The sequence below is a fragment of the Dendrobates tinctorius genome, unplaced genomic scaffold (genome assembly GCF_039654945.1).
Source record: "Dendrobates tinctorius isolate UK_male_01 unplaced genomic scaffold, ASM3965494v1 ptg000356l, whole genome shotgun sequence".
Classification (NCBI taxonomy): Eukaryota; Metazoa; Chordata; class Amphibia; order Anura; family Dendrobatidae; genus Dendrobates; species Dendrobates tinctorius.
In genome coordinates, this window is record NW_027362022.1 from 797,969 (window position 1) to 822,733 (window position 24,765).

The window sequence follows — 24,765 nt, forward strand, 5'->3', positions numbered from 1 at the left end:
ACAGCAGCACAGAGTATTTGAGGAGAGCAGTGCTGGTCTATGGGGGGCACAGAGGGAGCTATATGGGGGAGGAGCAGGGTGACAGCAGCACAGAGTATTTCAGGAGAGCAGTGCGCTGGTCTATGGGGGGCACAGAGGGAGATATATGGTAGAGGGAGCAGGGTGACAGCAGCACAGAGTATTTCAGGAGAGCAGTGTGCAGGTCTATGGGGGGCACAGAGGGAGATATATGGGGGAGGAGCAGGGTGACAGCAGCACAGAGTATTTCAGGAGAGCAGTGTGCAGGTATATGGGGGGCACAGAGGGAGATATATGGTAGAGGGAGCAGGGAGACCGCAGCACAGAGTATTTGAGGAGAGCAGTGTGCTGGTCTATGGGGGGCACAGAGGGAGCTATATGGGGGAGGAGCAGGGTGACAGCAGCACAGAGTATTTCAGGAGAGCAGTGTGCAGGTCTATGGGGGGCACAGAGGGAGATATATGGGGGAGGAGCAGGGTGACAGCAGAACAGTATTTCAGGAGAGCAGTGTGCAGGTCTATGGGGGGCACAGAGGGAGATATATGGGGGAGGAGCAGGGTGACAGCAGCACAGAATATTTCAGGAGAGCAGTGTGCTGGTCTATGGGGGGCACAGAGGGAGATATATGGTAGAGGGAGCAGGGTGACAGCAGCACAGAGTATTTGAGGAGAGCAGTGTGCTGGTCTATGGGGGGCACAGAGGGAGATATATGGGGAGGAGCAGGGTGACAGCAGCACAGAGTATTTGAGGAGAGCAGTGTGCAGGTCTATGGGGGGGCACAGAGGGAGATATATGGTAGAGGGAGCAGGGAGACAGCAGCACAGAGTATTTGAGGAGAGCAGTGTGCTGGTCTATGGGGGGCACAGAAGGAGATATATGGGGGAGGAGCAGGGTGACAGCAGCACAGAGTATTTCAGGAGAGCAGTGCGCTGGTCTATGGGGGGCACAGAGGGAGATATATGGTAGAGGGAGCAGGGAGACAGCAGCACAGAGTATTTGAGGAGAGCAGTGTGCTGGTCTATGGGGGGCACAGAGGGAGCTATATGGGGGAGGAGCAGGGTGACAGCAGCACAGAGTATTTCAGGAGAGCAGTGCGCTGGTCTATGGGGGGCACAGAGGGAGATATATGGGGAGGAGCAGGGTGACAGCAGCACAGAGTATTTCAGGAGAGCAGTGCGCTGGTCTATGGGGGGCACAGAGGGAGATATATGGGGGAGGAGCAGGGTGACAGCAGCACAGAGTATTTGAGGAGAGCAGTGTGCTGGTCTATGGGAGGGCACAGAGGGAGCTATATGGTGGAGGAGCAGGGAGACAGCAGCACAGAGTATTTCAGGAGAGCAGTGTGCTGGTCTATGGGGGGCACAGAGGGAGATATATGGTAGAGGGAGCAGGGAGACAGCAGCACAGAGTATTTGAGGAGAGCAGTGTGCAGGTCTATGGGGGGCACAGAGGGAGATATATGGGGAGGAGCAGGGTGACAGCAGCACAGAGTATTTGAGGAGAGCAGTGTGCAGGTCTATGGGGGGCACAGAGGGAGATATATGGGGGAGGAGCAGGGTGACAGCAGCACAGAGTTTTTCAGGAGAGCAGTGTGCTGGTCTATGGGGGGCACAGAGGGAGATATATGGGGGAGGAGCAGGGTGACAGCAGCACAGAGTATTTCATGAGAGCAGTGCGCTGGTCTATGGGGGGCACAGAGGGAGATATATGGGGGAGGAGCAGGGTGACAGCAGCACAGTATTTCAGGAGAGCAGTGTGCAGGTCTATGGGGGGGCACAGAGGGAGATATATGGTAGAGGGAGCAGGGAGACAGCAGCACAGAGTATTTGAGGAGAGCAGTGTGCAGGTCTATGGGGGGCACAGAGGGAGCTATATGGGGGAGGAGCAGGGTGACAGCAGCACAGAGTATTTCAGGAGAGCAGTGCGCTGGTCTATGGGGTGCACAGAGGGAGATATATGGTAGAGGGAGCAGGGTGACAGCAGCACAGAGTGTTTCAGGAGAGCAGTGTGCAGGTCTATGGGGGGCACACAGATATATGGGGGAGGAGCAGAGTGACAGCAGCACAGAGTATTTCAGGAGAGCAGTGTGCTGGTCTATGGGGGGGCACAGAGGGAGATATATGGGGGAGGAGCAGGGTGACAGCAGCACAGAGTATTTCAGGAGAGCAGTGCGCTGGTCTATGGGGGGGCACAGAGGGAGATATATGGGGGAGGAGCAGGGTGACAGCAGCACAGAGTATTTCAGGAGAGCAGTGCGCTGGTCTATGGGGGGCACAGAGGGAGATATATGGGGAGGAGCAGGGTGACAGCAGCCCAGAGTATTTCAGGAGAGCAGTGTGCAGGTCTATGGGGGGCACCGAGGGAGATATATGGGGGAGGAGCAGGGTGACAGCAGCACAGAGTATTTCAGGAGAGAAGTGCGCTGGTCTATGGGGGGCACAGAGGGAGATATATGGGGGAGGAGCAGGGTGACAGCAGCACAGAGTATTTCAGGAGAGCAGTGCGCTGGTCTATGGGGGGCACAGAGGGAGATATATGGTAGAGGGAGCAGGGTGACAGCAGCACAGAGTATTTGAGGAGAGCAGTGTGCTGGTCTATGGGGGGCACAGAGGGAGCTATATGGGGGAGGAGCAGGGTGACAGCAGCACAGAGTATTTCAGGAGAGCAGTGTGCTGGTCTATGGCGGGCACAGAGGGAGATATATGGTAGAGGGAGCAGGGAGACAGCAGCACAGAGTATTTGAGGAGAGCAGTGCGCTGGTCTATGGGGGGCACAGAGGGAGATATATGGGGAGGAGCAGGGTGACAGCAGCACAGAGTATTTCAGGAGAGCAGTGTGCAGGTCTATGGGGGGCACAGAGGGAGATATATGGTAGAGGGAGCAGGGAGACAGCAGCACAGAGTATTTCAGGAGAGCAGTGCGCTGGTCTATGGGGGGCACAGAGGGAGATATATGGTAGAGGGAGCAGGGTGACAGCAGCACAGAGTATTTGAGGAGAGCAGTGCGCTGGTCTATGGGGGGCACAGAGGGAGATATATGGGGGAGGAGCAGGGTGACAGCAGTACAGAGTATTTCAGGAGAGCAGTGTGCAGGTCTATGGGGGGGCACAGAGGGAGATATATGGGGGAGGAGCAGGGTGACAGCAGCTAAGAGTATTTCAGGAGAGCAGTGTGCAGGTCTATGGGGGGCACAGAGGGAGATATATGGTAGAGGGAGCAGGGAGACAGCAGCACAGAGTATTTGAGGAGAGCAGTGTGCAGGTCTATGGGGGGCACAGAGGGAGCTATATGGGGGAGGAGCAGGGTGACAGCAGCACAGAGTATTTCAGGAGAGCAGTGCGCTGGTCTATGGGGGGCACAGAGGGAGATATATGGTAGAGGGAGCAGGGTGACAGCAGCACAGAGTATTTGAGGAGAGCAGTGTGCAGGTCTATGGGGGGCACAGAGGGAGATATATGGGGGAGGAGCAGGGTGACAGCAGCACAGAGTATTTCAGGAGAGCAGTGTGCAGGTCTATGGGGGGCACAGAGGGAGATATATGGGGAGGAGCAGGGTGACAGCAGCACAGAGTATTTCAGGAGAGCAGTGTGCTGGTCTATGGGGGGCACAGAGGGAGATATATGGGGGAGGAGCAGGGTGACAGCAGCACAGAGTATTTCAGGAGAGCAGTGTGCTGGTCTATGGGGGGCACAGAGGGAGATATATGGGGGAGGAGCAGGGAGACAGCAGCACAGAGTATTTCAGGAGAGCAGTGTGCTGGTCTATGGGGGGCACAGAGGGAGATATATGGGGGAGGAGCAGGGAGACTCAGATTCTGTCCTGGCGATGTGTGAAAGCGAGGCGATAGGCACAGTCCGGGGTGACACTGGGAAGCAGGCTGGGGGGGAATGGAGCCATACAGTAACGATAAAAATGAGACCCCTCTCTTCAGCTGCTTCACCAGCCCTCCCCTGACTGCACCTATTACCCTTGACCCATGTGCAGGTGCTCAGCCTGAACCACCCTAGAATGGTTCCCCTTTTAGCAGATCACAAATAATACCACCATATACTTCACACATAATGCCGCCATATAGATCATACACAATACCACCATGTAGATCACACATAAAACCAGCAGGGTGACAGCAGCACAGAATATTTCAGGAGAGCAGTATCACACGGCAGAGAATTAGATACACGGCTCAGCAGACAGTATCACACAGGAGAGGATTAGATACACGGCTCAGCAGACAGTATCACACAGGAGAGGATTAGATACACGGCTCAGCAGACAGTATCACAGGATAGGAATAGATACACGGCTCAGCAGACAGTATCACACAGGAGAGGATGAGATACACAGTTCAGCAGTCAGTATCACACAGGAGAAGATTAGATACACGGTTCAGCAGTCAGTATCACACAGGATAGGATTAGATACATGGCTCAGCAGTCAGTATCACACAGGAGAGGATTAGATACACGGCTCAGCAGTTAGTATCACACAGAATAGGATTAGATACACGGCTCAGCAGACAGTATCACACAGGAGAGGATTAGATACACGGTTCAGCAGTCAATATCACACAGGAGAGGATTAGATACACGGCTCAGCAGTCAGTATCACACAGGAGAGGATTAGATACACGGTTCAGCAGTCAGTATCACACAGGAGAGGATTAGATACACAGCTCAGCAGTCAGTATCACACAGGAGATGATTAGATACACGGTTCAGCAGTCAATATCACACAGGAGAGGATTAGATACACGGCTCAGCAGTCAGTATCACACAAGAGAGGATTAGATACACGGTTCAGCAGTCAGTATCACACAGGAGAGGATTAGATACACGGCTCAGCAGACTATCACACAGGATAGGAATAGATACACAGCTCAGCAGTCAGTATCACACAGGAGAGGATTAGATACACGGCTCAGCAGACAGTATCACACATGAGGATTAGATACACGGTTCAGCAGTCAGTATCACACAGGAGAGGATTAGATACACGGCTCAGCAGTCAGTATCACACAGGAGAGGATTAGATACACGGCTCAACAGTCAGTATCACACAGGAGAGGATTAGATACACGGCTCAGCAGACAGTATCACACAGGAGAGGATTAGATACACGGTTCAGCAGTCAGTATCACACAGGATAGGATTAGATACACAGCTCAGCAGTCAGTATCACACAGGATAGGATTAGATACACAGCTCAGCAGTCAGTATCACACAGGATAGGATTAGATACACGGCTCAGCAGACTATCACACAGGATAGGAATAGATACACAGCTCAGCAGTCAGTATCACACAGGAGAGGATTAGATACACGGCTCAGCAGTCAGTATCACACAGGAGAGGATTAGATACACGGCTCAACAGTCAGTATCACACAGGAGAGGATTAGATACACGGCTCAGCAGACAGTATCACACAGGAGAGGATTAGATACACGGTTCAGCAGTCAGTATCACACAGGATAGGATTAGATACACAGCTCAGCAGTCAGTATCACACAGGATAGGATTAGATACACAGCTCAGCAGTCAGTATCACACAGGATAGGATTAGATACACAGCTCAGCAGGCAGTATCACAGGAGACAGTATTACAGATATGCTCACACTGGTGTAACTGCCCCCCCCCCATACACTAGACTATGGGCTGTATATGTCACTGTCACTATAAAATCAAAGGTGTCAGATTACCGGAGATCACTGAGGCTGTGAGTGAGGAGGCGGAGACAGAGCAGGAAGCAGAAAGTGGAGCTCAGCAGATAGCACTGGGCTACAGTAAAATGGCGCCCAGCCACACCTACAGCAGTGAATGGTGCAGCCCACAGGGGCGTGCCCAGTTCTCTGCTAATGAGGCTGCATGGTGGGTCGGGAGCCGTCCGCAGTCTCCTATGTCCAGGGACGGCCATATTTGCAGACTGTATGAGTCCTCCACAGATCTGCAAATCAAGATGGCAGAGCCCAGTGGCTACATTAAAACATTATTACAAACAAACCATAAATCCTGGTTAGTACAACATTTGCTTTAACAACATGTTTTGTTACTTACTCTTTTTTTGCAAATTATATAAAATTGCGGCACCTTCCCTTTAAGGAGTCATTCGCAGGTACATGCATCCATCATCATTCACAGCCACTAGAGTCTATACTAGCGCATGGCCACCGAACCTTTTATAGCCGGGACCTTCCGGAAGCTTCCAGATCCCTGAGATGGACCTGGGCATGTGACTCCCGATCTCCAATGGGAGATCATCTCGTGAGCATGCCCAGTAGAGCGACGGAAGGACTTAGCCTCTGGAGTGGCTTGTTGCTGAGCAGCCTGCGATGCCATTGCTGGCCCAGAGATGGCAGCAACAGCCAGACCCACAGAGCTGGTCTGAGCAGAGCCTCTGGGACGCCGGGATTGCTGTGCAGGCTCCTGAGCGTCGGTGGAGAATGGGAGACCGCTGAATGCAAGGCTCTGGATTCCTGCTGTGCAGCTGCAGGAACCCGACGCCTAACAACGTGTATCTTGGTTTTGATTGATGGTGGAGGTTTGCTCCCTTGCTAGATACTATCACAATGATTGACCTGTATACTTACTTTTGTATATACTTTATTTGCGATTTTTTTTTCAATTTTTCTGTTGTTTATATTGTAGTACCCTGAGGAAGGTCTTAGTGACCAAAACGTTTGTATGTATAAACCCTACTACTTTACGCGGATTACATTAAAATCTTCACTTCAGCATTTGGTGTGTGCCAAGTTTACTTTACTAGTCAGTACGGTTTAGGAACCTACTTGTGCACCATCTAACAGTTGTGCTTACGTTTATTCATGTCGTCTGTGTGACAGCGCAAGAAACACTGGTGGTTCTGATCGGTGGTAACGTTACCGTCATTCAGATGTCAGCGTGACCCCGCAGAGACACTGATCTGCGGTAAAAAGCTTACCGCAGGTCAGCAGCAGGCATTGGCTGATGGGAGATCAGGCTACATCTGCTGTCGCTAATAACAGTGAGAGCAGGCGCCGCTGATGGGAGAAGTAGTCTCTCCTTAGCCTGTGCTCAAACGTAAAAAAAAAAAAAATTAAAATTAAACTTTTAAAATAGTGAAATACATATACTAATAAACATTTATGCTCACCTATCACCTAATCCCCGATGCCAATGTCTACTGTAAACAAAAAAATAATAAACCACCATATACTCTCCTGCCCACCGTAGTCTACGTAATCCAGAGTGTCCCATGGCGTTCTCATGTGTAGAACAGTCACATCGGACTGGCCACCGGCGGATACACTGACAGGAGCATCATCGCTGCCGCAGTGGTAACACTGAGCTGCTGTTAGAGAGGTCACACGAGGTCATAAGCTGATGAGCTCCAGCGATCTCACGGCACCACCACTGCATGAGAAAGTTCTCAAGTGACATCAACGTGGGACATTCTGGGTTAAGTGGACTATGGCGGACAGGAGAGTATATGGCCGTTTGTAATTTTTGATTATTTACAGGGGACATGGGCATCAGGGATTTAGCGTTCGGCGAGTATGGTAAATTTGGATTTAATATAGAAATTTGGGCCTTTTTTTTCATATTAAAGGCCTTTAATCTGGGAGTATTTTATTTACAAACATTTACTATGGGGTTAGTAATGGGGGCTCCTTAAAGACGCCTCGCCATTACTAACCTCTGGGCTTCATGTCAGCTGCCAATACAAGACTGACATGAACCTCAATACTATCATACCACTTATAAACGCAGCAAGGCAAGTGGGAAGATAGAGGCTAAGTGCTAGATTTGGAGCATCTTATGTATGCGCCATTTCTAGGGCGGCTGAGAGTTGATGTTTTTAGTCTGGGAGGGGACCAATATCCATGGCCGTTTCCTAGGCTATTAACATCAACCCGCAGTTGTCTGCCTAGTCTTTGCTGGTTAGATTTTAAAGGACTCTACGTTAACTTTTTTATTATGTCCCCTGTAAACTAGTCTGTAAAGGCTAAGCAAACAGCTGTGAGCTGATATTAATAGACTGGGAACCTTTATGGCTATTGGCTCCTTCCCAGAATATTTACATTAATCCTTAGCCATCAGCTTTCCCTCTGCTGGTTATGAAAATTACGTGGGAGAACACAATTTTTTTCTTTATTTGTAAAAATAAACAGTTGCTATTTTTTTATGTTCATTCTGTTAATGCTCCTACATAGGCTGGTGTGTGTGTGTGTGGTGAGACCTCTTCATTACTAAACCTAGGGCTTGGTGTCAATGACAGCTGCTGACACCAAGCCCTAATCTCATTACCCTTGTATCACTGCATCAGAATGAAAAAAGGTGTTGAACAGGAAATTACATCACAAAACATTTTTTCTCCCAAATATCCAAATTATTTAGCTCAAAGAAGCATTCTTCGCGTGTTTTTTACCGCCAAGAGATGCAGAAACCTTGCAAAAATTTCTACAAGCACATACTCAACGTGCGTCCAATACCCTTAAAGTTACTTAAAAGAGGAAACTTGTGACACAAAAGAAACCAAACCATTACACAAAGACCAGACAAAAAACGGCCGCAGATGTAGTAACCTTCAAGACCATGAATGTCAAAAGCCTACTCCATCTGGGGTCATCAATGGATCAGCAAAGGTGGAGCTTAATGCCACCCATAACTGGCCATGAAGAATGCAGACTAAACCCCTGCCCATGGTTTACATCCAGTCACCTAATAACACACAGCCCTAACCCTACCCCATCAGACAATGGAGACCAGAATGTGAGCGTCATCAGAGAAGATCTGCGTTCTCAGTCTTACCAGACATATTACAACCCGCCATGATACCGGTGCATCCATTAAACATGACAGCAAAGACGGTGGCGAAATTCATGAGGTTTCCAGTGGTGTAATCCAGGGAGTAGTCCGCTAATAGAAAACAGAAGAGATGGACGTGAGCAAGTGAAGTAGGACACGGTCAAGGGGGCACCGTACATTGCAGCTGCCCACCCAAACCTTGCGCTACCCCTTAAGGACAGAGGTCAGAAGATCTACATCCTATAGTGCATAAAATGAGGGTTTTTTCCCCGGACACCCAAGCTTCTATTTCTATAGATCCATACCTAAAGCTTTCCACATTACAAATGCCGCCCGTTAATAGGGCCACTGACGCTCACACTGGACATCACAGAAAATCAACTTCTGGTTGACTTCCAGAATGTGTGAGGCATCTGGAAACTTCTCAATAGTCGTCATACTGGTGGTGTGGTACCCTGTATTGCATGTCTCAGGGGGTTGTGAAGACTTCTAGTGAATGCTGTAGATGTCGGAGGGAGGCTATAACAACCATACACACAACTCACAAATAGTTAAGGATACTTAGCTTTCAGTGCAATTTATGGAAAAAGCAAAAAGTTCCCGCTCCAGTGATATCGTGAAATTTGGGCATTAGGTAGAGGCGGTGATGGCGATTTCCTCATATCAAACCATTTATTGAAACAAAATCCAACAACACTGGTGGACATACCCCAACAAAAATGCAAACGTCTCAATAACTTATGCTTGAGCATCAATTACAGCTGCAACGGCGTCTCCTGCTGCTCACAAGTGTAGTTATTGTCGCTGAGGCATGGCATCCCACTCTTCATGAAGGGCGGCCCTCAGGTCATTGAGGTTCTGGGGTACAGCGTTTCGAGTCTCTACACGGCGACTCAGCTAATCCCAGAGGTTTTCTATGGGATTCAGGTCTGGAGAAAGCGCAAGCCGCTACATGTGAGGTCCCCCAGTGTCCAGCAGCCGATCCCTAATGATGTGACCTCGATGAGCTGGAGCATGGCTGTCCATGAAGAGGACATTAGGCCGCTGTGGTGTGTGCCTCTGCACAATGACTGGATTAATTAGGTTATTCAGTAGTACGGCTTGTCACAAAGTGTAGGGCCGTTCTGTACTGACCAGACACACCTGCCCACACCACAACCATCATCATCGGAGGCTCGTCTGCTGACAACAATGGCTGCTACATAGCGCCATCCTTGATGTCTCCAACATTGATGGTGCCATCATTTCTGTTCTGCGTGAATAGACTTGACCAGCAATGAGGCCCACTGGTCTCTTGTCCGGTGTAGATGCTTCCTGGCCCATGGTGGTGCAGGTCGTCTGCCACGCAGACCACGCTGATGTAAATGGTTTCGCATGGTCTGACGTGACATTTCGGTGACTCTCTCCTCCCATACATGTGCTTGGAGCTGTCTGGCGTTCATCATCTGGTTCCGAAGGGCATTGTTCACAATGAAACGTCATCAGTGTGTGGTGTGACGTCCACTTCTCTGCCTGTCTCTGACTCTTCCTGTCTCTCTGTTGTCCCCTGCTGATGACTGACTCTCTGAGCTCAGTGGCCTCTTCCGTCTGAGAACATCCTGCTTCAAGCTTCACAACGGTGAGGTGCTGGGGATCAACTGTTGGCTGTCGTATTGGTCTCACGATGTCAGAATGTGGAGGACTGAATAGTACCAATTCTAGTTCAATCCAGGAATGCATTGGCAGATTCGTACATCAAACACCTGTTCAGAATTTTGCCATTAAGCTCATTGTTAGACAACAGCAAGATGTGTAGAAAGTCCTGAGACACTGAACAGTTGGACGTGAGCATTTAAAAGTTTAGAGACATCACATAGAGTTCACTTAAAAAGGTAAGTGGGCATTGTAGGGTCCTCCTGAAAATTTCACTCAAAAGCCAAATATCCCTAACTTTTTGTGAGAAGCGTTTACAGTGGAGATAAAAAGTCTATAAACCTCTGTAAAATGCCAGCGATTCTGATTAGAAAAAGTGGCGCTGTTCTAGTAGGATTTTCCTGATATTTTCTGGTCTGTAAACAGCTGACAACACAGCAAAGGATCTCACTGTGGAAAGCTGTCAGTCAGGAGAAGGTACACAAAAAAAAACAAAAAAAACACAACTTTCCAAGGCATTAGATCTACCACATACACTGTGCAGACACCACTGAGAAGGGGATAAAACCTGGCAGGACACTGTCACTACCAAGAGCTGAACATCCCTCAAAAATTAATGAAAAGTAAAGAAGAAAATGGGTCTGGAAGGGGGAGGCTCTCACCACTCACCTTGCAAGTTGTTATGTAAGGTGGTACTATTGATTCCGGTGTATTCTCCGATCAGAGTCACATTCCCCCCGTGGCGAATAGTAATTTGGCGTGGTCCAACTGCTAAAAAACTGATCACAATGGAAAAAAGAACCAAAGTGACCAGAATAAAGATGAAAAAAGCTGCTTGGGAATAGATGGATGCTCCAACCAGACAGACTGACAGACAGACCAGGAGCACCACGCTAGCGTACAGGAAGCTGTATCCATAGCCCTGTGGCAGGGATCGTAGCGGGTTGGTGGGATCAGAAGAGTCTGGAGGGACACGAGACATGATTGGTTATGAACCTACAGACAAAAGGAACACGAGGGCAAACAATGGGGTTGAAGTCGGAATCAACGAAAGAACTGACCTTTCCCAAAGATGTCCAGAACACCCTCCACCAGACCGAGAACATAGACGCCACATGCACACACGTTGGCCAAGTAGAACATGAGTCCGATGCTGCCACCAAACTCTGGGCCAAGTGTCCTCGAGATCATAACTAGGAGAAGTCAAGGAAAAATCATGTGCTGACTTACCATCCCCTTCTTCTCACTGGCCAGGATGGGTCTAATGGTTACATAAGCTCAAAAATCCAACCTGAAGCCCAACAATTAATGGTTGACTATGTACTGGTAATCATGGAGCTCAATGTCAGGCTGCAGATGCATAATAGGACAGATGTTCCTTCAAGATCTGAAAAGCGTTGCATGAATGTGACCGCTTTGGGACATTTGCTTCTAACAATACAAACTAAAAGATGGGCAGTAACAAAAACCATCATGCCCCGCGGCACCGTCTTATGAGGATACAATAGGCTCCACCACCTTGAACTGCGCCATTGGTAGAAATGGCACAAACACTGAGCACCGTCAACCAGATGATGGCGTATGCTACAAAGAGCATGAGAAGAGACTGCAGGAGTCCGGCTTGGCCCACTACGAAACCTGAGGAGCAGAAAGAGATGAAAATGAGACAGTGGAGGGGGGGGGGCAAACACAAACCAATATTCTGGTGGCAGCTAACTTTAATATTGTAGGATTTGAAAGAAAAGACTGTAGGTCTACCCTGGGATCATCAGTGTGTACCATACGACTGTAGGTCTACCCTGGGATCATCACTGTGTACCATACGACTGTAGGTCTACCCTGGGATCATCACTGTGTACCATACGACTGTAGGTCTACCCTGGGATCATCAGTGTGTACCATACGACTGTAGGTCTACCCTGGGATCATCAGTGTGTACCATACGACTGTAGGTCTACCCTGGGATCATCAGTGTGTACCATACGACTGTAGGTCTACCCTGGGATCATCAGTGTGTACCATACGACTGTAGGTCTACCCTGGGATCATCAGTGTGTACCATACGACTGTAGGTCTACCCTGGGATCATCAGTGTGTACCATACGACTGTAGGTCTACCCTGGGATCATCAGTGTGTACCATACGACTGTAGGTCTACCCTGGGATCATCAGTGTGTACCATACGACTGTAGGTCTACCCTGGGATCATCAGTGTGTACCATACGACTGTAGGTCTACCCTGGGATCATCAGTGTGTACCATACGACTGTAGGTCTACCCTGGGATCATCAGTGTGTACCATACGACTGTAGGTCTACCCTGGGATCATCAGTGTGTACCATACGACTGTAGGTCTACCCTGGGATCATCAGTGTGTACCATACGACTGTAGGTCTACCCTGGGATCATCAGTGTGTACCATACGACTGTAGGTCTACCCTGGGATCATCAGTGTGTACCATACGACTGTAGGTCTACCCTGGGATCATCAGTGTGTACCATACGACTGTAGGTCTACCCTGGGATCATCAGTGTGTACCATACGACTGTAGGTCTACCCTGGGATCATCAGTGTGTACCATACGACTGTAGGTCTACCCTGGGATCATCAGTGTGTACCATACGACTGTAGGTCTACCCTGGGATCATCAGTGTGTACCATACGACTGTAGGTCTACCCTGGGATCATCACTGTGTACCATACGACTGTAGGTCTACCCTGGGATCATCACTGTGTACCATACGACTGTAGGTCTACCCTGGGATCATCACTGTGTACCATACGACTGTAGGTCTACCCTGGGATCATCACTGTGTACCATACGACTGTAGGTCTACCCTGGGATCATCACTGTGTACCATACGACTGTAGGTCTACCCTGGGATCATCACTGTGTACCATACGACTGTAGGTCTACCCTGGGATCATCACTGTGTACCATACGACTGTAGGTCTACCCTGGGATCATCACTGTGTACCATACGACTGTAGGTCTACCCTGGGATCATCACTGTGTACCATACGACTGTAGGTCTACCCTGGGATCATCACTGTGTACCATACGACTGTAGGTCTACCCTGGGATCATCACTGTGTACCATACGACTGTAGGTCTACCCTGGGATCATCACTGTGTACCATACGACTGTAGGTCTACCCTGGGATCATCACTGTGTACCATACGACTGTAGGTCTACCCTGGGATCATCACTGTGTACCATACGACTGTAGGTCTACCCTGGGATCATCAGTGTGTACCATACGACTGTAGGTCTACCCTGGGATCATCAGTGTGTACCATACGACTGTAGGTCTACCCTGGGATCATCAGTGTGTACCATACGACTGTAGGTCTACCCTGGGATCATCAGTGTGTACCATACGACTGTAGGTCTACCCTGGGATCATCAGTGTGTACCATACGACTGTAGGTCTACCCTGGGATCATCAGTGTGTACCATACGACTGTAGGTCTACCCTGGGATCATCAGTGTGTACCATACGACTGTAGGTCTACCCTGGGATCATCAGTGTGTACCATACGACTGTAGGTCTACCCTGGGATCATCAGTGTGTACCATACGACTGTAGGTCTACCCTGGGATCATCAGTGTGTACCATACGACTGTAGGTCTACCCTGGGATCATCAGTGTGTACCATACGACTGTAGGTCTACCCTGGGATCATCAGTGTGTACCATACGACTGTAGGTCTACCCTGGGATCATCAGTGTGTACCATACGACTGTGCGTCTACCCTGGGATCATCAGTGTGTACCATACGACTGTGCGTCTATCCTGGGATCATCAGTCTGTACCATACGACTGTGCGTCTATCCTGGGATCATCAGTCTGTATCATACGACTGTGCGTCTATCCTGGGATCATCAGTCTGTATCATACGACTGTGCTTCTATCCTGGGATCATCAGCCTGCACAATAAGACTCTATGTCTGCATGTCTGTCTTGGGACCATCGCTCCTGCCACGTGTTTTATGCTCATTCCTTTTTAGAGGAAAATATCAAAAGCAGAAAAATGGTTTGGACGCAGCAATTATCTCTTGTACTAAATGATTCAAACTGGAACCATGTGATGAGCAGGACACAGGCAGTGCGCGCAGTCCCAGGGACTAAAAGATGCAGACAAGAGCAGACAGGACAGCACTGGAGGAAGCGACGGCACTACGGAATGTAAGACACCGTTTATAGCAAGAAAGAAGATTCGTAGTTCCAGCTGCGTTAAAAACACTTCGACTTGCTTTACTTGTTTTCAATGAAAAACAGACTGTGAAATGAGAAAATCTCTCTCTAGGAATGCCGCCAATACACATGGGACCGGCTTTACGCGTTTCGATCTGTGCGATCTTTGTCAAAAGCCATGTCAGTACGTCTCCACAGGCTTCTATAGAGAAAGAACAGACCAAGGGTAGGACACTATAAAATCACGTGAACAGCACATAGGTGAAGCATCGAGAAAAGAACACACAATTAATAAAGCGGCTACTCCTGCTCCTTCTACCATGTTACATACAACCATCAATGTAACTGTAATGAAGCGCCAAAGGATTCCATCTATTAAGACCATGCGGAGATCTCGTATTTAGACGATATATCCAGTGCGCCTCTCTAGTGAGGAGTCGTCTTCTAGCATCGCCTACTCGAAACGGAGTATTAACTATTTCAGTGCCATGAGCCTGTAAACAATTAGTGCTCCTGCCATGATGAACCATAAGATGCTGCGAGGCCGCGGAGACATCTCTTTCAGCGGTGTTCGTGCTGGTGATATCATGTCAATGTTCCCTAATGCGACCCTTCAGTTTTCTAGACGTGCCTCCACCATATGACGGTTCACTAATCTTACAGCTTATCCTATACACTACACTTGTAGAGCTACAATTAATGCAGCTTTTGATTTTAAATCTGCTCTGATCACTGCCCTCAAAAAAATCCTTAATCACCAGCGCATGTGCGCAAGAATTGCAATTGTTAAATCCGCATCTATAGAAACCCAAACAATTTATCCAATTTTGGGAAGGTTTTTTCTTATGTAGACAAGACATGCTGGGTGATAGTTTCCCAGAGTTGGCGCTCGTCTGGAAACCACAGTTACACCTGTACGAAGCTCCTCGCTCAGCCTCTCGTCTTCATATCGTATCGGGAGATCCTTGTTTATAATTCCTTTTACCTGTGTGAATGGCGGGCTACACTGAGAGCAGACGCAAGGTTTGCTATTCCAGTCTAGTATTGGGCATAATTAGCTCTGCTCGATATTTATCTTGTACTACACTCTGAGCTCTATTTAACGTCCACATGGGATATTTGCGGTTATTTAGTTTCTCTGAAACCTGCTTGCATTCTTTTACTAAATCAGATTTTTGGCTGCAATTACGTTTTATTCTGGTATATTCCCCAACAGGGATGGATTTAATTGTATGTTTACTGTGGCTACTAGTAGCATGCAGAACCGTATTCCCACCGACTGGTTTGTGATAAGTGTTTGTGCGAATAGTTTGGTCAGATATACCAGGTAATTCTAAATCCAAAAATGAGATTTTTTTCAACATCATATTTATACTTAAATTTAATGTTATATTCACTGGAATTCAAAAAAAATGTACAAAATCCGGTATGGCAGATACATTTCCACCCCAAATTATAAGAGTATCATCAACGTATCTGCCATACCAGATAAGACTTTCCAGAAATGGATTGGAGGCCGAAAAGTATTAAGTTACGTACCGGTAATGGTATTTTTCAGAAGCCCATGACAGCACCACGAGAGAGGGGATCCGCCCTATAGGAACAGGAAACCTACAGATACAAAAGGGCGGCACCTCTCCCACGCATCAGTTGGATTACAGAGCTTGAGAGGCTACCATGGTTAGTACACAATATATACAACCTATCTACCCTATTTACCAGAATTATTTTACACCATCTCCCACATAAGGTAATTTTATGAACAATCTTCTAAAGGAGTGCACCCCTATACGTGAACAAGGGAGGGAACTAAGGGTGCTGTCATGGGCTTCCAAAAAATACTGTTACCGGTACGTAACTTAATACTTTATTCGGACTCCCATGACAGCACCACGAGAGAATTACAGAGATGTAAACTAACTTAGGGAGGGACTACAGCCTGCAGCACCCTTAGCCCGAAGGTGAGGTCTGAGGAGGCACCCATGTCTAACCGATAGTGGTTAAAAAAGGTGGAAGGAGATGACCAGGTGGCCGTCTTACATATCTGATCAATTGATACTCCAGATCTTTCTGCCCAGGATGATGCCATGGCCCGAGTGGAATGCGCCCTCAGATTCTGTGGAGCTGGGCCGCCACCTGCTGTGTAGGCAAGAGAGATAGCCTCCCTAATCCACCTTGCTAACGTGCGTTTTGATACTCTGTATCCTTTCCTGGGACCTTGGAAGGATAGGAATAAGGCGTTCTCCTTCTTCCAAGGATCCGTGACTGCTAAATATGTAAGTAAGCATCTCCTAATATCTAATGCCTGAAGTTTTTGCTCTTTAGGGTTGGTTGGATTAGGGAGGAAGGAAGGCAGAACTATCTCCTGTGTCCTGTGGAATTGTGTTGCTACCTTGGGAAGGTATGCTGGATCTGGCCTTAGGATTACTCTATCTTGCAAGAACTCTGTGTAAGGGGGCAATCTGGAAAGTGCCTGTATGTCGCTCACCCTACGTGCGGATGTTATCGCTACCAGAAATGCTGTCTTAAGAGATATAACCTTTAGTGAGGCCGAATCTAAAGGTTCAAACGGACTTTCCGTCATGGCTGTAAGGACTAAGTTTAAGTCCCACGGCACACATCTGTCTTTGTGTATAGGTCTCGATCTGGCCGCTGCTCTGATGAACCTTGCTACCCAATAATTTTTTGCAATATCATCTGCAAACAGGGCCCCTAAGGCTGAAACTTGTACTTTTAACGTACTTGTGGAGAGACCCAATTCGAAACCTTTCTGGAGAAATTCCAGAATATGTTTCGTGGGAATTCCGTCTCTGACGTCAAAGTGAAAGGTGGACAGGAATCGTTTCCAGGTCCTAGCATAGATGTTAGTGGTAGTTAATTTTCTGCTCTTTAGGAGGGTGTCAATTAAGTTCTTGGAGAACCCTCTATCCTTTAATAGTGACCTTTCAAACACCACGCCGTCAAATGAAGTCCCGCTACTTGTGGGTGGCTGACTGGCCCCTGGTAGAGGAGATCCGGAAGGTTCGGCAGTACCCAGGGATCGCATACCGACATGGTCCTCAACCATGCGAACCAGGTCCTCCTGGGCCAAAAGGGGGCAATATGACTTTTGCCCGATCCTCTCTGATCTTCCTGACTACCAGAGGAAGAAGATTCAATGGCGGGAAGGCGTATGCCAGAGAAAAGTCCCATCTTATCAGGAGGGCATCCACCGCCAGGGGATTTTCCCTGGGGTTCAGAGAGCAGAACGATTTTTCTTTTCTGTTTTCTCTGGTGGCAAAGAGGTCTACCTCTGGCTGACCCCATCTGCGGACAATCTGGTGGTAAATATCTTTGTTCATTCTCCTTGCCTTAGAAAGTCTGCTCTTACGTTGTCCTTTCCGCTGATGTGGAGCGCGGTTAAAGATAGAAAATTTCTCTCTGCTATCTGAAGGAGCCGTTCCGTTATCTGCATCAGAGCGCTGGAGCGGGTTCCACCTTGGTGGTTGACATATGCTACCGCTGCCTGGTTGTCCGAGTGTATCCTCACGTGATGGCCCTGTAGGTACATAATGAGTTTCTTGACTGCCCGTTCTATCGAAAATAGCTCTCTCTGGTTGGATGAGATTTCAGAATCAGAATCCCAATGTCCCTGTACCACTATGTCCCCCATATGGGCTCCCCAACCGAAGGAACTAGCGTCTGTGGTTATAATACGGGTTATCTGTGTTATCCAGGGCACCCCTGATGCTAGGTTCTCGCTATCGAGCCACCATCTAAGCGATGTAACAGCTGAGGGGCTTAGCAACACTCGACCTTGTAAGGAGCCTTCCAAGGCCCTGCTATTAACCAGGACGTCGTTCTGAAGGGCTCTAGTATGGAATTGTGCCCACCTGACTGCTGGGATGCATGAAGTTAGAGAGCCTAACAGGGACATGGCCTGTCTGAGGGTCATAGACGGATTATCAATTGCCCGAAGAACCTGCTCCTGTATCTTTTGCAATTTATCTAGTGGCAGCAGGCACTGCTGAGTTTCTGAATTTAGTAATAAGCCTAGAAACTTCTGTATTTTTAAGGGCTGGAGTCGGGATTTCTCGTAGTTTAAAATCCATCCGAGGTTTTCTAATCTGGATTTAGCTTTTTCTATCTGGGATCTACAATGACCCACCGATTTTCCCACAATCAAGAAATCATCTAAATATGGGATGATTAAGACGTCAACCTCTCGTAAGTGAGCCATAACTTCGGCCACTATCTTTGTAAATACCCTGGGTGCTGCTGAGAGACCAAAGGGAAGGGCTCTATACTGATAATGACGCACTGTGCCACTTACTGGAACCGCCACTCTCAGGAACTGCTGGAAGTCTGTATGGATAGGTACATGATAGTACGCATCTTTCAAATCTATGACTGCCATAAAACAACCTTTAAACAATATTTTTATTGTTGTATTAATGGACTCCATCTTAAATGTACGATTAATCAAAAACTCGTTAAGGAAACGAAGGTTTATAATCGTTCTGAATGTCTTATCAGGTTTCTGTACTAGAAACAGGGGAGTGTAGAACCCTCTTCCTCTTTCAGCTTCTGGAACCTCTACCAGGACATTTTTCTGGCATAGGCTCAAGACTTCCGCTTCTAGAGCTGCTTGTTCGAGAGGAGAAGATCTTAAAGGGGTTAGTTTAAAGGTATCCCGCGGGACCTGGGTAAACTCCAATCTAAGCCCGGTGGATATTACCTTGCGCACCCAGTCACTATTTGTAATCTGTGACCATGCCGGGAAGAAGGATGACAGTCTACCCCCCACGGGAATTGCTAGTCATTGATTTGGTCTCTTTTGATCTCTCGACGAGCATGTGAACATATAGCCCGTACCTCTTCTCCTTCTGTCTTCCCATCTGGGGCGATCTCTAATAGGCGAAGAGTTGCGCCTTCTCCCCTGGCCAAATCTCCTTCTACCAAATGGACGACGGTAGGACGCAGACGAAAGGTTTGGGAATTTTTTCTTGTCGTCCCCCGCCTTCTCAAGCAGCTCGTCTAGGACAGCACCGAACAAATATTCGCCCTCACATGGAATCGCACAGAGCTTTGCCCTGGACTGAATGTCTCCCTGCCAGCACTTTAGCCACAGGGCTCTACGAGCTGCATTAGAGAGACCTGCTGCTCTGGCGGCCATTCTCACTGCATCCGCTGAGGCATCTGCTAGGAAGGCTGCTCCCTCTTGGATGGTTGGTAGGGCCCCAAGAATTGTCTGTCTTGATGTACCCTGTTTTAATTGTGACTCCAACTGGTCCAACCAGACCATCATGGACCTGGCCGTGCACGTTGATGCCACTGCTGGTCTTAAGGACCCGGCCACCATTTCCCAGGTGTTTTTAAGGAAAGTATCTGCCTTTCTGTCTAGGGGATCTTTAAGGGATCCCATGTCCTCAAAGGGAAGCGAGGATCTTTTCGATGCCTTTGCAATGGCTGCGTCTAATTTGGGGGCTCTGTCCCAAGTATTTACTGCCGGATCGTCGAAGGGGTATCTGCGTTTGAGGGCTGGTGGTAGCGACCCTCTTTTATCCGTTTTTTTCCACTCTCTGTGGATCAGATCCTGGATCTTTTGATTTAATGGGAAGACTCTCCGCTTCCTCTGTTCCAGCCCACAGAACATGACATCCTGCATGGATAATTGGGGCTTAGGCTCCTCTACCTCCATTGTCCCTCTGACTGCTTTGACCAGCTTGTCTACCCGGTCAAGAGGCAGACAAAATCGCCCCGAGTCCTCTTCTCCTGAGGACGAGGGAGATGAAGCCTGGGAGACTCTGCTTTTTCTCCACTCTACCGAGGAATCGGACTCCACCGGGACCTCGCCCCTTAGACTTTCCGGCTGGGACAAGGACTTTAGGGTTTCCCTCATTTCTGCCCTGACAATGTCCCTTAAACTCGCCGTTACCGCGGGCGACTCTTCTGCCACCGTCTGCTGAATACAGGGGGGGGGGGCCACAATTTTTTGAGGCATTGGTCCGGTAATGGGCATGCACAGAGTGCGCATTCCCTATGTTTAGTCTTACTTGTAGCCTTTTTCCCCTAGAAAAAAAAACACAGAAGGGGGGTCCCGTCACTGGGTGAACTTTCACGAAGATCACTTACCAGTGCCACAATCAAGTACCGGAGAATGAGGGGGATTTCTCTCAGTCGATGCTCCTGTCTGCCTGGAGGAGCTCTTACGAGTGGACTGGTCACTTCGTCCCGCCCGCTCATTGCTGTCACGGGACACCTTTTTCTGTTTGACCTGCCGAAGGTCATCCAGGGGCGGCAGTGATGCTTGTCGCTGCTGTCGCCCTTGCTTCTGCCGCTGCTGCTGCTGGTGTTGCTCTCGATCACTCTCCATTACCACTGATGCTGCTGTACACTGCTGCTTGTAGTAATGTGGCCAAGGCAAGGTACCCTGCCAGGGTCCTGCCTAAATACCCCTCCTCCGGTCAGCAGTATCCATGCCGCGCCCCTCCCCCCCTAACAGGGCTCTCTACCCCAGCTGGCGCTGCACCCGGTCCGAAAGCCGACGCTATCGGTGTTTCCGATGGGCGCCACCATCTTGGATTCTTCGCGCATGCGCAGTGGCGCGCCGACCCGGAAGCACATCCTCCGCCCGCCCCCTGACGTCACCGCTACCCCGGGAAAGACCGGAAGTCACGCGGGACGCCCGGGAGCAGCGCCACCCGGTCACAGGCCCCTGCAGCCGCGCTGCCGCCGTACCTGAGCCGGGAACCCCCGGGGGGAACATACTCACCGGCGGCGGCCTAATCCCGGAGATGAACATCCTCTGGACGCCGCTCCCTGCTGAACACGCCACCGCCGTGCCACCCATCCTGGGCCACCGTGGCGTCCTCCAGGAGATCCGCACCAGGCCGAGGTAGGAGACCCCCTCGCTACCTGTATCGTCTGGCCGGCCTGGGATCCGGTCTTCTGTAGGATCCCGTCCCCTCAGGAACAGGAAACCAACTGATGCGTGGGAGAGGTGCCGCCCTTTTGTATCTCTCGTGGTGCTGTCATGGGAGTCCGAATAAAGATGAATTGCAGCTCCCAGAACGACATGACCAAATTGGCCAATGAAGGTGTGAATTTAGCCCCCATGGCCATGCCTGTTTTTTGCAGATAATATTCCCCATTAAATGCAAAAAAATTATGGGATAGTAAAAAGCTCACCACTTGCAAAGTATAGTCACTAAATTTACACAAGTAAAAACCTAGTGCTTGAATAGCCAGATAATGTGGGATACACGTATAAAGGGATACTACGTCGCAGCATACCCAAGTATACGTGGATAACCAGATTTTTTTCAGAAAAGAATTTCAAAACTTGTTTTGAGTCCCTGATATAACCAGGCGATTTTTTTACAGGTGGTTGTAACAGTGAATCCACCCACTGGCATAGATGTTCATTTCCAGAATTGGACGCATTGGAGATATTCCTTCCTTGTTGTGGATTTTAGGAACCCCATGAATAATGGGTAAAACCGGGTTGCTGATCTCTAAAAATTCTGCTTGTTTCGTGGTCAAGACTCCCAAGCTTAGGCCATCCTTCATGATCACAACACTTTTGTCTCTAAACTCATGTAGGGGATTATGGGTCAAGTTTTTCTACACTGCTTGATCAGATAATTGTCATCATACTCTCATAAGAATCAACGGAATCTAAAACAAATACCACGCCTCCCATATCTGTCATGTTCTGCGACTCTCTAAGGATAAAACTCGTGCAGAGTTAATTATGCCCAATACTAGACTGGAATAGCAAACCTTGCGTCTGCTCTCAGTGTAGCCCGCCATTCACACAGGTAAAAGGAATTATAAACAAGGATCTCCCGATACGATATGAAGACGAGAGGCTGAGCGAGGAGCTTCGTACAGGTGTAACTGTGGTTTCCAGACGAGCGCCAACTCTGGGAAACTATCACCCAGCATGTCTTGTCTACATAAGAAAAAACCTTCCCAAAATTGGATAAATTGTTTGGGTTTCTATAGATGCGGCTTTAACAATTGCAAGTCTTTCGCACATGCGCTGGTGATTAAGGATTTTTTTGAGGGCAGTGATCAGAGCAGATTTAAAATCAAAAGCTGCATTAATTGTAGCTCTACAAGTGTAGTGTATAGGATAAGCCGTAAGATTAGTGACCTGTCATATGTTGGAGGCACGTCTAGAAAACTGAAGGGTCGCATTAGGGAACACTGACAAGATATCACCAGCACGAACACCGCTGAAAGAGATGTCTCCGCGGCCTCGCAGCATCTTATGGTTCATCACGCCAGGAGCAGTAATTGTTTTCAGGCTCATGGCACTGACATTGTTAATACTCCGTTTCGAGGAGGCGATGCTAGAAGACGACTCCTCACTGGAGAGGCACACTGGATATATCGTCTAAATACGAGATCTCCGCATGGTCTTAATAAGCGGAATGCTTTGGCGCTTCATTACAGTTACATTGATGGTTGTATGTGACATGGTAGAAGGAGCAGGAGTAGCAGTTTTTTTTATAATTGTGTGTTCTTTTCTCGATGCTTCACCTATGTGCTGCTCACGTGATTTTAGAGTGTCCTACCCTTGGTCTGTTCTTTCTCTATAGAAGCCTGTGGAGAGGTACTGACATGGCTTTTGACAAAGATTGCACAGATCGAAACGCGTAAAGCCGGTCCCATGTGTATTGGCAGCATTCCTGGAGAGAGATTCTGTCATTTCACAGTCTGTTTTTATTGAAAATGAATAAAGTCGAAGTGTTTTGAATGCAGCTGGAACTACGAATCTTCTTTTTTGTTATTGATTCCACGTCTGTCTGGACGAAGTTCCGAGGTCTCTGCGGTGGTTGCTGGTGAGCTGGCTATATTGTATTGTCTTGTTAAGACACCATTTATAGAGTCTAACGATGTATTGCCGCACACCGACCTTCTGTCACCGTACACCACCCACAGGTCAGTGCCAATAACAGGCAGCGAACACTCACCTATCCTCATGAAGACCACAATACTGAACATGGAGAGGACGGTTGGGACCACAACCCCAAAGAAGGTGGAGAGCTTGCGGGGTGCAGGGCCGGTGCCCACCGTGGTGGTCGGCTCACCATCACAGATGGAGGAGGATGCGGGTCCCAGGGCCCCATCGGAAAGACTAAAGAGGCGGTAATGTAAGAGGGGAGAATTCTCTGTGGTCATCACTGCGGAGAAATGACGAAACATTAGGAAGTACAGCTGGAAATACATATATAATGTGGTACACCCCATATATACCACCTCTCTATATACACACACCCCCATATAGACCATCTCTCTATATACACCCCCCCATATATACCACCTCTCTATATACACCCCCCCATATATACCACCTCTCTATATACACCCCCCCATATATACCACCTCTCTATATACACCCCCCCATATATACCACCTCTCTATATACACACACCCCCATATATACCACCTCTCTATATACACACACACCCCTCATATATACCACCTCTCTATATACGCACACACCCCTCATATATACCACCTCTCTATATACACCCCCCCATATATACCACCTCTCTATATACACACACACCCCTCATATATACCACCTCTCTATATACGCACACACCCCTCATATATACCACCTCTCTATATACACCCCCCCATATATACCACCTCTCTATATACACACACCGCTCATATATACCACCTCTCTATATACGCACACACCCCTCATATATACCACCTCTCTATATACACACCCCCCATATATACCACCTCTCTATATACACACACCCCATATATACCACCTCTCTATATACACACACCCCCCATATATACCACCTCTCTATATACACACACCCCCCATATATACCAGCTCTCTATATACACACACCCCCCATATATACCAGCTCTCTATATACACACACCCCCCAGATATACCAGCTCTCTATATACACCCCCCCCCAGATATACCAGCTCTCTATATACACACCCCCCATATATACCAGCTCTCTATATACACACCCCCCATATATACCAGCTCTCTATATACACACCCCCCATATATACCAGCTCTCTATATACACCCCCCCCATATATACCAGCTCTCTATATACACACACCCCATATATACAGGCATTATACCTTTAGGTCCATATATA

General features: G+C 48.5%; 1 protein-coding gene across 1 annotated transcript in view; it reads right to left on the reverse strand.

Annotated features, from left to right (window-relative positions):
- The window catches only part of SLC12A9 (solute carrier family 12 member 9), a 56,638-nt gene that overhangs the window by 27,089 nt on the left and 4,784 nt on the right, over positions 1-24,765 (reverse strand). Inside the window, exons 2-6 of the mRNA XM_073562519.1 lie at positions 23,596-23,805; positions 11,935-12,069; positions 11,493-11,624; positions 11,101-11,394; positions 8,803-8,910 (exon numbers count right to left, since the gene is read on the reverse strand). Coding sequence (XP_073418620.1) covers positions 8,803-8,910; positions 11,101-11,394; positions 11,493-11,624; positions 11,935-12,069; positions 23,596-23,805 — 879 coding nt within the window. The remainder of the gene's footprint in view (positions 1-8,802; positions 8,911-11,100; positions 11,395-11,492; positions 11,625-11,934; positions 12,070-23,595; positions 23,806-24,765) is intronic.